This window comes from Cnephaeus nilssonii, assembly GCF_951640355.1.
Source record: "Cnephaeus nilssonii genome assembly, chromosome: 22".
Taxonomy (NCBI): Eukaryota; Metazoa; Chordata; class Mammalia; order Chiroptera; family Vespertilionidae; genus Cnephaeus; species Cnephaeus nilssonii.
In genome coordinates, this window is record NC_137093.1 from 11,676,703 (window position 1) to 11,690,636 (window position 13,934).

The 13,934-nt window shown below is 54.7% G+C and overlaps 1 protein-coding gene across 1 annotated transcript in view; it reads left to right on the top strand.

Moving 5' to 3' along the window:
- TMEM120B (transmembrane protein 120B) overlaps positions 1 to 13,844 on the top strand; it is a 36,525-nt gene extending 22,681 nt beyond the window's left edge. The window contains exons 6-12 of the mRNA XM_079762267.1: positions 199 to 288; positions 7,186 to 7,251; positions 8,396 to 8,457; positions 9,444 to 9,536; positions 11,165 to 11,229; positions 11,547 to 11,615; positions 12,196 to 13,844. Of these exons, the coding sequence (XP_079618393.1) occupies positions 199 to 288; positions 7,186 to 7,251; positions 8,396 to 8,457; positions 9,444 to 9,536; positions 11,165 to 11,229; positions 11,547 to 11,615; positions 12,196 to 12,309 (559 nt within the window). The 3' untranslated portion in view covers positions 12,310 to 13,844. The remainder of the gene's footprint in view (positions 1 to 198; positions 289 to 7,185; positions 7,252 to 8,395; positions 8,458 to 9,443; positions 9,537 to 11,164; positions 11,230 to 11,546; positions 11,616 to 12,195) is intronic.
- Positions 13,845 to 13,934: the final 90 nt, after the last annotated feature.

Sequence of the window (13,934 nt, forward strand, 5' to 3'; positions counted from 1 at the left end):
GAATAGGGGGGATGAGCATTCTAGGGGGAGAGACACCTCAGAGGCAGACCCCCTCTGCCTTCCCGGGCATCGGGGGGTTCCGGAGGCACCCTGTGTGAGCAGCCCTTGGCCTGGTTCTCTGTTCCGTTGCAGTGGGCCTGGGACAGCCGTCCCTGGTTCTCATGCCTGCTCCCCTCCGGGGGCTGTTTCTCCACACAGGGTAACGGACGAAGTCTTTAACTTCCTACTCGTGTGGTATTATTGCACCCTGACGATTCGGGAGAGTATTCTTATCAGCAACGGCTCAAGGTAAGTGGGGGCCTGGCTTTATCGGGGGGCTTAGGGGCAGCCAAAGGGAACTCTGTCATGGAGGGGAGGCCCGTGAGGGCTGTTACCCTCAGCTGCACTCCCTTCCTCCTTGGGGATCCGTGACATTTCAGACCCAGGGAGGAGGAAAACTGTGCCTGCTACTGCAGCGGCCTCACTTGCCATGCTCAGTCTCTTGTTTACAAGAAACCCCAACTCAATATAACAGGACATTATTTTCTCATATTAAGAAACAGGTCCTTTGGGGCTGACTTCAGGTAAGGCTTAATCCAGGTGCTCAATGTCATCAGGACCCACTTTCTCTCTGTCTCTCACCTCTGCCTTCTTGTGTTGTCAATTCTCAGGTTCTGGGTAGAATTATCAGTTCCAAGCTCACGTCTTTATTTTTAGCTTTCCCAGCAAAATAGGGCACATTCCTCTCTTGCAAGGTGTCTCACTGGGTCCTCTTGGCGTTCATTAGATCATGTGCCCATCTCTGAACCAATCACTGTAGCCAGAGAATGCACTTCTGTGATTGGCTGGGCTTGAGCCTCCTGCCCACCCCTCTAGCTGTCATTGGAAACCTAGAAGCTGAGTGTCAGGAGGGACTGGTTCCCCACAGGAAAACTGGGATGAGGTCACTGGATGGGTGGATGAGTGGATTCTGGTGAGAAGAGTGAGGGTCCCCCACAGGGAGAGGAGTCTCAGGACTCTGTTGAGATCCATGGCTTGCCCTCCCCCTTCAGGACCTGTTTCCCATAGTCCTGATTCCTTTTTGGGGTGGCCATTTGAACCTCTGCACACCATTCTTGTCCCTGTCGTTTCCCAAAACACGAAGGAACAACTTTCCAAACCCTTCCCCCACCCTCCCTCCCAGGGGCTATAAAGAACAGCCAGGAGCGTGTATTTAACTTGGGGCACCTGCCAAACCCTCAAATAATTTGCCACCTTCTCACTTTTCTGCCCAGTGGTCTCTCAGCCGGGCCTTACCCTGAGCGCAGAGCCAGGAGGTAAGGACAGAGGAACGGCGGTTCCTCTGTACACAGCCCTGTAGCATGTAGCCTGTTAGAAACATCAGTGTTTCTCACACTGCACTCATTCCTGTCCCATCCACGCCACTTTTGCCATGTCCTTGTATCACCTAGATCAGTGGTCGGCAAATCGCGGCTCACGAGCCACATGCGACTCACGAGCCGCGGTTTGCCACTCTGTTGACTAATGAGTTTGCCGACCACTGTCATATACTACCCTTTACCTCTTTGCACACAATATGCCACAATTGCCTAATCCTCACAGCTTCCAACTACACAGTAACATTTAGTCTAGTCCAGTGGTCGGCAAACTCATTAGTCAATAGAGCGGCAAACTGCGGCTCGCAAGCCGCAGTTTGCCAACCAATGACCTAGATGATCATTTTCCCACATTTTATTTTTTATTACATTTTAAAATTTTAAAAACTTGCTTTTTAAAGAGAGAGGAAGGGAGAGGGAGAGAGAGAAACGATTTGAGAGTGAAACATCGATCAGCTGCCTCCTTCACGCCCCCCACCAGGGATCGAGCCCACAACCCAGGCATGTGCCCCGACCAGGAATCGAACCTGCAACCTTTCTGTGCGCTAGACGACGCCCAACCAACTGAACCACACCGGTCAGGGCATCATTTTTCCCACATTCTAAATCAGCCGTCTCCTTTTTTTTTTTTTTTTACTTAAATAAATATTTGTTTTAAAAGGAAACTTTATTTCAACACTTTACATGGAAAACCAGCATCAATTACAGGAAAGAGGAAGTAGTGTAAAAATATCTTTTTGTTTTCATTGTCTCATTTATTGAAGGCTCTGGGCCTGAGGCCTGTGGTCTTTCTTATGTGTGTTTGTTCATGTGTAGAAAGGGAGACGAACAGATCTTGAGACGCATTAAAGATATACTAGCATCTAACCGAGACCATCTCCTCGACTTAATCAGGAGAACGGAAAGAGATATCATTCAGTATCATGTAGTGCAGGCATGAGTTGGACGTGCTTGAACTAGTGTTACACTCAAATGTCATCTAAAACTCAGTGATACACACCGCATGCTTTGGGAAACACTGAAGTAGAAAATCTTACCCGATAAGTAACATTCATCGTTTGCCTTAATTTCAGTGAATAGTGGCTTCCTGCTTTTAGGTGTGGTGGGAGGGGAGCCGGGGAGCACTTAGTGGGGAAATGGCCCAGGGCGGTTGGCAGGGCTTCCTGGTTACTAATGATCTTCCTGTACTTCGGTCTCGCCGTCCGTCTTGGAGTCTCACCCTCCTGATGGACCCATAGTAAGAGTGTTCGGGGCATGCTGTGTCTCTGATGGTCACTAATATTTTCGTAAGTTACTCTGGTCAGCTCTTCTTCTAGGGTGATAAGCCGTGGGTGGGAGCAGGACTGAGGGGAGGTCCCTGCAAGTGTGGGGCACTCCAGGAAAACAGGAGGGGACAAAAGGAGGAAGTGAGGTTCCGAAGCCAAGCCTAAATATTTGCCTAACGCTTTTAGCTGGGGCTTTTCCAGGGCTGCTCTGGGCTGCGTGCTCTGATGGGACAGCAGGAAGTGTTGTCGCTGAGCTTGTAATGCAAAGCTTTGCGTGTGGGTCCACGCTGCCCCTCACACTTGGCCCTTACCAGGGAATAGCTGAGAAACCCGTAGCTAAGAGAGCACAGTGAGGAGGAGGGAGGGGTGAGCTCTACCTTTCTCACCTCTGAAGCATCCCAGAGTCAGCTCAGGCGCTCAGCGTTGCTGCCCCATAAATGCCCCACGGTCTTTGTAGGAATGAATTCAGCCCCAGCTCTGTGAGGAGGCAGGGCCCTTGGGGCCTTACCATGTTCTAAGGAGAGGTAGAGCTGAGCCATATGGGCTTCCTGGAGACGGAGCCTCTGTCATCCTGTTCCCCGTTGCACTTGAGACCTGAATTAGAGGCATGGTCAGGGAAGCAGGGCTAGAGAGGTGGGGGAATCCCCCATTGTGGGATGGAGCCACCCTTGCTTTGTGTCTGATGCCTCCCATGTGAGAAGTAACTCATTAGCTGAGTTGGTGCGATAAGCAAGTCAGCTTCCCTTGCAGATTTGCGAATGATTGAAAACCACCTGATAGGAGTAACATGAAGGGGATTTATGGGAGCAGATAAATAGTTCAAGGAGGTAAAAAGGGTTCTATGTGAACAGTCCCTCCTCCTACTCCTTATTCTGTGGTCCCCTGCCCTGGTTCCCAGCAGTCTGATCAGCATCCTACTGGATCAGTAACCCCAGAGTTCCTTTCCTTCACAGATCTAGCTGAAATCTTGAGACAGACTTCTGATTGGCTAGGCTCAGGTCACGTGCTCATCCCTGAGCCAATCACTGTGGCTGGGGGGGCACAGAGCCCTGATTGGCTGGCTTTGGGGCATGTGCCCAGTTATATTACTCAGCTGCACCCAAGCTTCCAGACTGGGAGTAGCGGTGAATTGGTTCCCTGAAAGAAAGCTGAAGCCTGGAACCGGAATGGGGGTGATTGACAGGCAAAACAGCAGATGTCTGGGCCAGTTAGCTCTGGGCCAGAATACATCATGAATCAGGGATCATATTCATTTTTCTGGCTAGCCAGCCCTTGGGCACCTGGCTCTAACAAGCTTTTAAGGCAGAGTGGTAGCTGGCAAGGGAGAGGTCCTCAATGTAGAAGCCATTCCACCAACTGCCCAGATTACAGAAACGGCCTGCAGGTGAATAGTGGCTGGTGCGGCATCCTCTACCCACACGCAGATGTGGCCAAGGTGTCCTGTAGGGGGCTGTGGTCTTCCTGGGCACAGTCCGCAGATATCAGGACTTGAAGTCCCTACGTTCCGGCGGGAGTGCTCCAGGCTTCCTGAGGCGTCTACTGTCAGCCCTGCAAGCATCCTTCCTGTCCAAAACGGGCTCGGAGAGTGGCCGCTCCTGGGTGCAGGCTTCTTTCTGGGGTGACAAGCACGTCCTAAAACTGATGGTGCTGACAGTAGCACAGCTCTGCGAACCTCTGTGTTAAATGGGTGAGTTGTATGGGTCTGAACTGTGTCACAGTGAAAGTGTTCTATAAACACACACGTGCACAAAACCTGCCAGAGCCCTGGGCTGTGCAGATGGACGATGGGGCCGGGGAAGAAGCGACTTCTAGCCTCTCCCGGTGCCATTGAGTGGCAGCTGTCAGCGCTGGGCTGTGGGCACAGCAAGCTGTGAAATGAAAAGCTGCTGCTCAGATAGCTTCTTGCCCAGAGCCTGCGTCTGCTCAGCCACTCCCAGGTGGAGAGGGCATTTCTCCGTAGAGTGTGGAGAGTGGGACAAAGGAGCACGGGACTGGCCAGGACCCAAGGACTTGTGTGTGGCTTGGCAGAGAGCTGGGAAGGTTCCAGAGAGGTTCCCTGGGTGCTCTTCAAGCTAAAAGTCTGAGGGTGTGGCCCACTGCCTTTTCTATCAGAAAACCGGTGCCAGGGCCTCCTAGACTCTGACAGGCAAGACAGGGACACGAAGAGGGAGAGGCGGAACTGAGACGTGAATGGACGTCCTATCTTGTCCCATGAACTCCCGTGGCTCCGGCAACCATCTCCTGTCCCTCTGTGCTGGTGGCATCCAGACCAGCTGTGGCTTTCCCCAGCTGCACCTCCTGGGCATCACTTCATGCATTTCAACATTTATTTAGTTCCTACTGTTTACCTAGCGCTGTTCATGCTAGGAATAAAGGAAAAAGCCTTGTCCTTCACCATAACTAACCTTTGAGGGACCTGATTTCCACCCAGAACTATTATGGGACTGCAAAGAGAAGAAGGGGTGAGGAAGACCCAGTCCCTGCTCTTACGATGTCTACATTCTGGTCAGGAGGTTTTAAGGCCACTTAAACCCCCGTTAGGAGAATGCAAATGGAAATCTTAATGACACACTAATTTTTACCTAACAAGTTGGGCAGAAATTTTAAAATTTGGTTTCAGGCGTTGGTGAGGTTTGGGGAACCAAATAGTCTCCCCTACTGCTGATGGGAGTATGAATTGGGATTGAGATTTGGGGTGGCAACTTCTGAGCCAGTCATCCGCTTCTTGGAGAAGCAGTGCCATCACACCAGGGGACTTCCATGGGTGTCTTGGCAGCACCGAGGCTGGTAGTGACCGTTGAGGAACAACCACATGGACTATGGCGGAGCCACGTCCTGAAAAGCCATGTGGCATTTATGAAGTCAGTGACAGATCTATAGGTGCCAGCCTGGGAATCCAGATGAGAAAGCCAGTTGCAGGATGATTTAGTGAAAAAGAAAGTCTAATCCAGCAGCTCATCCCCCAAGCCAGCAGATCCTCGGGCTCCTCCTCCTCGTGAGCAGTGGTGCCCTGGACCCCAACTTCTCACTTGGCCCCCACCCCAGTGAGGAGAGAGAGAGAGAGAGAGAGAGAGAGAGAGAGAGAGAGAGAGATGGCTTGATACCTACTATGGATGCCTCTGGTGTCCCAGTCACTACAGCCCCATCCTTGGGAGGAAGGAGCCCCCTGCTCCCAGGCTGTTGGCAAAGCACATCCCTGCCACCCTGGGTTCGTTATCTGAGCTCCCAGAGGGGCAGGAAGGGCCAGCAAAGATCCAAGACCATCGCAGGGACTTTGAAGGGCAAAGGTGTTGGGCAAATTCCTCCTAGGCTGCCCCCCGACACACTGGGGAGGGAGTGGTAGCCAGGATCCCTCCCCAGCTGTGGAGTGAGAACCCTGAGCTGCGGGGAGGGGCGGGGCGGGGAACACTGGGTTCTGACAACAGGGTCCCCACAGCTTCTGGACTGGATGGGGTGAAGTCCAGGGCTGGATGAGGGCCTGCAGGGGTCGGAGGAGCAGATTCGCCCAGGGCGTGGGGTGCCAGGGAGCAGCTGCGGCTGGGGCGGTGTGAGATGCTGCACGTGCTGTTGGTGGCTGCAGCTCTGTGTCAGTGTGTGTGTGCTGTTTATTCAGCAAACTTGCTGAGCACCTGCTCTGAGCAGGTGCAGCAACGAACCAGACAGACAGGATCCTTGCGCTTCTGGAGTTGACATCTGAGCGGGGAAGGGGGCTCAGGACACAAAGGAGAAAACAACGATCATTTCAGGCAGCGGTGAGCACCGCGAGGAAGAGGCAGCAGGATGGTGTGACCCAGAGTGGGGCTGTCTGGCTGACTTGGATAAGTAGGTCGGGGAAGGTCTTGGAGGAGGTGACAGACAGAACTTGCATTTGGACCAGGAGGCCTGGAGGCCAAGGCCTGGGAGCAGAGAGCAAGTACAAAAGGCCCTCCCCATCAGTCTGCTCGGCTTCCATGACAAAATACACAGACCGGGCAGCTCAAACAGTGGAAATTCACTTTCTCAGAATCCTGGAAGCTCCGAATCCAAGACCCGGGGGCCAGCGGGTTGGTTTCTCCGGAGGCCTGTCCTTGGCCGGCAGACGTCCCTGTGACCTCACGTGGCCTTTGCTCTGTGCGCACGCACACTCCTCGTGCGTCTCCTCTGCTAAGGACTCCAGTGCTGTTGGATGGGGGCCCATCCTATGACCTCATTTAGCCTTAGTGACCTCTTGAAAGGCTCCACCTCCAAATGTGGTCACATTGGGGGCTAGGGCTTCAACCTGCGAGTTCTGGGGACACACAACTGAGTCCATAACAGGTGCTGAGGTAGCAGTGGTTCCGGGAGGAGAGGACGGGGAGGTGGGCTGTAGCCGTGCTGAGGGGCGGGCTGCATTCTCAGGGTACCTGGAAGCCTCTGTGGGTCTCCTGGCTCATCGATGCGTGGCTTCGTGCGGTTGTGCGACTTTGTAGGACAGGGAAGAGGACAACACGCCCCCCCCCCCACACACACACACACACAGGCTGGGAAGCTGGGAGATGCCTGCGTTTCTCTCCCCGCCTGAGCTTCCCCTTCCCTTGTTCTCCCAGAATTAAAGGCTGGTGGGTGTCGCACCACTACGTGTCCACCTTCCTGTCTGGAGTGATGCTGACCTGGTGAGTGTCGCCTGCCCCGCCCCCCACGCCTCCGCTTGCCCTCCCCAGGGGGCTGTGAAGGGGGACTAGTGGTGGGTGAGGGGCCCAGACGGCTTTCCAAGGCCCTGGCCACGGCTGACTTCGGGGCCAAGAAGGAGAGTGTGAGCTTACAGCAGAGCCCTTGGGAGTTTTCCTGGAAAAGTACCCTCTGCCTGCCAGCTGGGGCAGAGGGGACAGGGGTAAGGCTGGGGCAGAGGGGACAGGGGTAAGGCTGGGGCAGAGGGGACAGGGGTAAGGCTGGGGCAGAGGGGACAGGGGTAAGGCTGGGGCAGTGGGGACAGGGGTAAGGCTGGGGCAGAGGGGACAGGGGTAAGGCTGGGGCAGAGGGGACAGGGGTAAGGCTGGGGCAGAGGGGGCAGGGGTAAGGCTGGGGCAGAGGGGACAGGGGTAAGGCTGGGGCAGAGGGGACAGGGGTAAGGCTGGGGCAGAGGGGACAGGGGTAAGGCTGAGGCAGAGGGGACAGGGGTAAGGCTGGGGCAGAGGGGACAGGGGTAAGGCTGAGGCAGAGGGGACAGGGGTAAGGCTGGGGCAGAGGGGACAGGGGTAAGGCTGAGGCAGAGGGGACAGGGGTAAGGCTGGGGCAGAGGGGACAGGGGTAAGGCTGAGGCAGAGGGGACAGGGGTAAGGCTGGGGCAGAGGGGACAGGGGTAAGGCTGAGGCAGAGGGGACAGGGGTAAGGCTGGGGCAGAGGGGACAGGGGTAAGGCTGAGGCAGAGGGGACAGGGGTAAGGCTGGGGCAGAGGGGACAGGGGTAAGGCTGAGGCAGAGGGGACAGGGGTAAGGCTGGGGCAGAGGGGACAGGGGTAAGGCTGAGGCAGAGGGGACAGGGGTAAGGCTGGAGCACCGGGGATAGGAGCAGGGCTGGGCAGCAGCACAAGGACGAGGCTGTGGCACCGCGGAGTGAGGCCCAGAGGGAGGGGAGACCTGTGGGAACTTAGGCTTCAAAACTACACGCGCTCCCCAGGGACACGGGTGGTTAGAAGGGTGGACGCTGGGATTTGGGTTTAAATGTAAAACCTTTTCTCCTCTCCCAGCGGGAACAGGGTGGGCGGGGTGGGTGTCTGATTTCCCAGCACCCCTCACCTTCTCCCCCACCTCTCTGCAGGCCTAATGGACTAATCTATCAGAAGTTTCGCAGTCAGTTTTTAGCGTTTTCCATATTTCAGAGTGAGTGTCTCTTGCCTACATTCAGGGGAGGGGGCACGGTTCCTCGGTTCCCTGTGGAGGCCCCGTTCCTGGGAGGGGTGTGTCTTTCCTGGAGGGGAGAGGGCACTGGGGGAGGTCCCTGGAAATCCAAAGAGCTACCTGCCCCCAGGTCACCTCCATCTACCCCTCCATCCCCAGCCTCTAGGGACGACCTGCCCCATTGCCCCCCCCAACCCCCCTCCTGGGAGCCCCAGTCACTGCCTCCCTTCTCCCGACCAATCGCCACCTCTGAGAACCCATTGGTGTTGGGGCACTGACTTTGTTTTCCTTAAAATGGAGATATATGTTCTTTCTTCTCATTTAAGAACAGCCCTGGGTTTATATACAATGCACCGTCCCGGGGTCGGGGAGCTTGGATGGTTGGCGACAGGGAGAGCGAATTTTACTTTTCACCGGAGACCTGTTTGTTCCCTTTGAATTTTATACCGTGTGCATATTGCCAACTCAGAAAAATACAACTTAATTTTTAAATAAAACCCCGCTTACGAACAAATACAAATACCTAAAGCTGAGAATGAAAATTATGTACAGTCCCGCCCTTAGGGGTGACCACTGGTAACAGGTCTATGTCCTTTCTACCATTTTTACTCACAAGTACGTATGTGCATAGATACTGCATTCTGTATAGTCCACAAACCCGGGCTCCCTCTGTACATACAGCTTTGCATATAACCTGGGAAACAATTACCATGGGCTTTTTCCGCCTCCGTACAAGCATCCCATTGTATGGAACTGTCTCTTGCTGACCTGGCATCGCACACAGCTCCCAGCCCGGTGCAAGCCTCTTTTGAGTGCCTAATGCATGGCTAGGAAAGCTCTAGAAGTTTCTATTTGAGAGGGGGGGAGGGGTGCGGGTGGGAGAGGGTTGTACCCTCTGGGCAGTGAAGACCCACCCCTTTGCGGTGGAAGTGTCACTCAACCCTCCGCGCGCTGTGCTCCCCCTGCAGGCTGTGTCCAGTTCCTGCAATATTATTACCAGAGCGGCTGCCTCTACCGGCTGCGGGCTCTGGGGGAAAGGAATCATTTGGACCTCACTGTGGGTGCGTAGCCGGCCTGGGGGTGGGGGGACAAGTACTGGCCCCTGCCTGCTCTCCCAGATCTGACCCTGATCCCCCACAGTGGGAGCATGTGCCAGTAAGGACATAACAAACCTCCCACCCGTAAAGCCAGGGCTGCTGGCCTCGACCCACGTTGCTTTTCATAATTCACTGTGGATTCTGTTTTAGTGAAGTGTGGGACCAGCTGTGTGCCCTCAGTGCTGGCTTCTCTCTTATCCTTTTATTTACTTTTATTTATTTTATTTTTTTAAAAAATATATTTTATTGATTTATTACAGTGAGGAAGAGAGAGGGATAGAGAGTTAGAAACATCGATGAGAGAGAAACATCGATCAGCTGCCTCTTGCACACCCCCTACTGGGGATGTGCCCGCAACCAAGGTACATGCCCTTGACCGGAATCGAACCTGGGACCTTTCAGTCCGCAGGCCGACGCTTTATCCACTGAGCCACACCTGTTTCGGCTCTCTTATCCTTTTAAAATGTCTATTTTTTGTCTGTGATTTATAATTAAAAAAAAATATATATATATATATGTTAGCCTAGTGCTGTTGTACATATATGACCGATGTGTAATATATCTACATATAAATATATATAAACATATACACATATACACATTGGGAATGTGTGTGTAACTTTTAAAAATATGTTTTTTGTTTATTTAAAAATATTTTTATTGCTTTCAGAGAGGAAGGGAAAGGGAGAGAAGAATACAAACATCAATGATGAGAATCATTGATCGGCTGCCTCCTGCACGCCCCCTACTGGGGATGGAGCCCTCAGGATGTGCCCTGACCAGGCATTGAACCGTGACCACCTGGTTCATAGGTCAGCACTCAGTCACTGAGCCACACCAGCCGGTGGTGTGTGTGTAACTTTTTACCTCAGAGGGTTGGGTGCCCAATCAGAAAAGCTTGGAGACCTTTCATCTAAGCTCCCAGGGGAAACTATTTTTAATAAAACACTTATCTTTTAAGCTGGTCATTTCTATTGAATTGCTCCACAAAGTAGGCCTGGCTTTGTCAAGATCCATTGAAATGATGCATTTAAAAGTCCACTATAGCCCTAACCGGTTTGGCTCAGTGGCTAGAGCATCAACCTGCGGACTCAAGGGTCCCAGGTTCGATTCCGGTCAAGGGCATGAATCTTGGTTGCAGGCACATACCCAGTAGGGAGTGTGCAGGAGGCAGCTGATGGATGTTTCTCTCTCATCGATGTTTCTAACTCTCTGTCCCTCTCCCTTCCCTTCATCTCTGTAGAGAATCAATAAAATATATTTTTAAAAATAAATAAATAAAAGTCCACTATAAAGTGCAAATTAAAGAAAAATTTAAAAACATAGCCCCTGGCACATCAGCGTTCCGTAAGTGTGGTCAAGCCTGCTTGTCCTTGGTGACTTGAGGCCGAGGTGTCAGGCCTGGTGACAGGCGTTCTGCACGTCCTCTGGGTGATTTTCATCGTGAGCGCTCCCGCGCCTGTAAGAGCTGAGGGCTGTTCCCCCGCGCTGTGTATGTCTGTGCCTGGCTAATCTCGGGGTGACCAGCACGGCCAAGCAGTGGGGGCGGCCGGGTCCCTCACACAGGCCTTCGCCCTCTTCCTCCTCCACAGAGGGATTCCAGTCCTGGATGTGGCGGGGCCTCACCTTCCTCCTGCCTTTCCTGTTCTTTGGCCATGTGAGTGCCCTGGAGTTTGTGGGTGTCCCCTACTCTGGGGTGACCTCTCCCTCATTGCCCCGTTCACCAGCCATCCCCGGGCTGGGCCTCGTGGGTTCCCAGGCTATGGCAGGCCCTGGGTCCAGGGAGCCCAAAGGCAGGGGCCAGAACCAGCCCTCAGGCTACTCTGGCTAAGGGGTCCCCAGTTTCATTTGGGGGTTTCAGTGTCTCAGGGCAGTGGCTACCAGAAGCTGGGGTCCTGGTGCCTCACCCAGGGGTTTCCCATGTGGTGTCCAGGGGAACCGGGACTGAGCAGTGCCCCCCCCCCCCCTCCGCAGTTCTGGCAGCTCTACAATGCAGTCACGCTCTTCAAGCTTTCCAGCCACGAGGAATGCAGAGAATGGCAGGTATGGGTGTGTGTGTGACAGTGTGTGGGGTTGTCCTGGGCAAGAGTGTGTGTGTGTGCGTGGGGGGGGCGGGGGTGGTCCTGGGGAAGGCTGGGCTGGCGTGTGTGTGTGTGTGTGTGTGTGTGTGAGAGAGAGAGAGAGAGAGAGAGAGAGAGGGAGAGAGAGAGAGAGGGAGAGAGAGAGGGTGGTCCTGGGGAAGAGTGTGTGTGGGGTGGTGTGGGGGGTCCTGGGAAGGCTGGGCCGACTTGTGGAAAATTATTTCCTTAGCCGCCTGCCCACTTTGCTCTCCTCCATGGGGCCCAGACTCTGCTGCTGGGCCTAGGAGACTGTGGGAGGGAACCTGGGAGGCCTGGGAGCCCCTCAGGGATGGCTCCCCATTGAACACTCCCCAGGGCCCGGCCTGACCCGAGGACTCAGGTCCTTCACCCAGTTGGCCCAGATGTCTGCCTTCCGCCTGCAAAACCTTGCAGTTTGTGGGTGGCTTGCGCTAAGGGTTCTCGGGCCTGGGGTGGGGTGGCACTCCAGCAGGGAGAGCTGGCACGGCCTGTTCCTCCTTCCCCTCTGAATTCTGTCCCGCCAGGTGTTCGTGTTGGCAATCACGTTCCTGGTCCTCTTCCTGGGCAACTTCCTGACCACCCTCAAAGTGGTGCACACCAAACTCCAGAAGAACAGGAACAAGGCGAAGACGCCGTGAGCCACGGGGCTGCGCCCCCCGAGCCCCGGACTTTGAGACTGCGGGGGTCTCAGTCGGCACCCTCACTGCCGATTCCTCCTCAGCAGTGCCAGTGGTCACTGGCGCAGTGACCTCAGGGGCCAGTGGCCTCCCCGGGAGCAGGGCCAAGGCCCGAGTCCCCGACTGGACAAGAGGAAGGTGACCCCAGCCTGTCCGAGCAGTATTAGCCACCCCTCCCTATTTATGACATATTTAATACCGCGCCCTCCCCACCGCCCTAGAACCTTGGCCCCCGCTGCTCTTGACCGGACTGGGTAATCTTCCTGGGAGAGGCAAAGCCTCAGGGAGTCCCCGTCCCCGGTCCTGGCACTTGAAGCCCTCAGGGTGGGGTGTGGACATGCCTCCTGAGGTTGGACGTGTGACCTGTTACTTAGAGTCCCAGGCGGGGGCGGAAGGAAGGCCCTGGGAGTCCTGTGGGGACCCCCTCCCCAGGCACACGCGTCTGCTGTCGGCTCCCACCCCCTCCCAGCCTCCGTTTCTCTGGGGGGCGGGTATTTAAGTTCTCAGAGAACCGCTGTTGTGCCTTGTGCTCTTTGTGCTTCCCGAGTCCCCTGACTGCTGGTCACCTGGGGAAAGCGGCCCCGCCTGCCTGAGGCCTGGGGTTCTTGGCCCCTGGACCAGCTGGGCCCAAGGCAGGGTTTCTGAGTCACCACCAGAGGGCGCCCCAGCCTCTGCACCATTTGGGTGGTTTGAGGGCGTTACCTGACACTTCCTGCCCCTCAACCCTCAGCCCACCTTCGCGAATTCTTGCAGTGGGGACTCAGAGTGCGACCAAGACCCTCAGCGCTGGCTGGGACTTCAGCCAACCCCCCATCTGCCTCCCTTATTCAGAGGTTCTAGAAATTGGAGGGGGGGGGGTGTCTGAGCAACCTCACTTTGAGGAGGTCACACAGGGCAAGGCTGCTGGTCACCTCGCGGTAGGTTCTGTATTGGCGGGGCGGGTGAAGAAGCCAATGGGTTCGGTTGAATTTTCTGCCCCTTCTCCCACACCTGAGCCTCATCTGCCCTTAACGACTTCCCTACAGATCCTCTTCGACCAGAGGTCATAGCTGGTGTCCACAGCCATGCTGTGGCCCTCAGAGGGGTTTAAAATTTTTAAAACTAGTTACATTTTTAAAAAATGGAATCCACCCCCAGTAGGATTCCACATAAAAACCCAGATCTTGACTTTCCCTAAATAAATGGAAAGACCTGGCAGCATTCCCACAGAACAGCGCTCACCTGGGCTGGCTGCCTGCCTGGAGTGGTGCTTGCTTTCTAGTTTGCTGCAGACCCCGCCACTCCCTCCTATCCCTGCCCTCCTTCACGCTCCACGCCTCCCGTCTGGCCCTTTAAGAACTTGGGTTTGCCCTGGACTCCCGTCGGCAACCTTTTCCTGTGAAGGCCCAGACGGTCTCTGTCACAGTGACTTTAGCCTGCAGTTGTGGGGCAAAAGCAGCCCACGCATAAATGAATGGGCATGACTGTGTTCCAATAAAACTTTATTTCCAAAAACACACAGCGGCTGGATTTTGCTCACAGGCCATAGTTTGCTGACCCCTGTTCTAGACCCTCATTTGTCTACAAGGCCCCGGACTCTGCTGGAA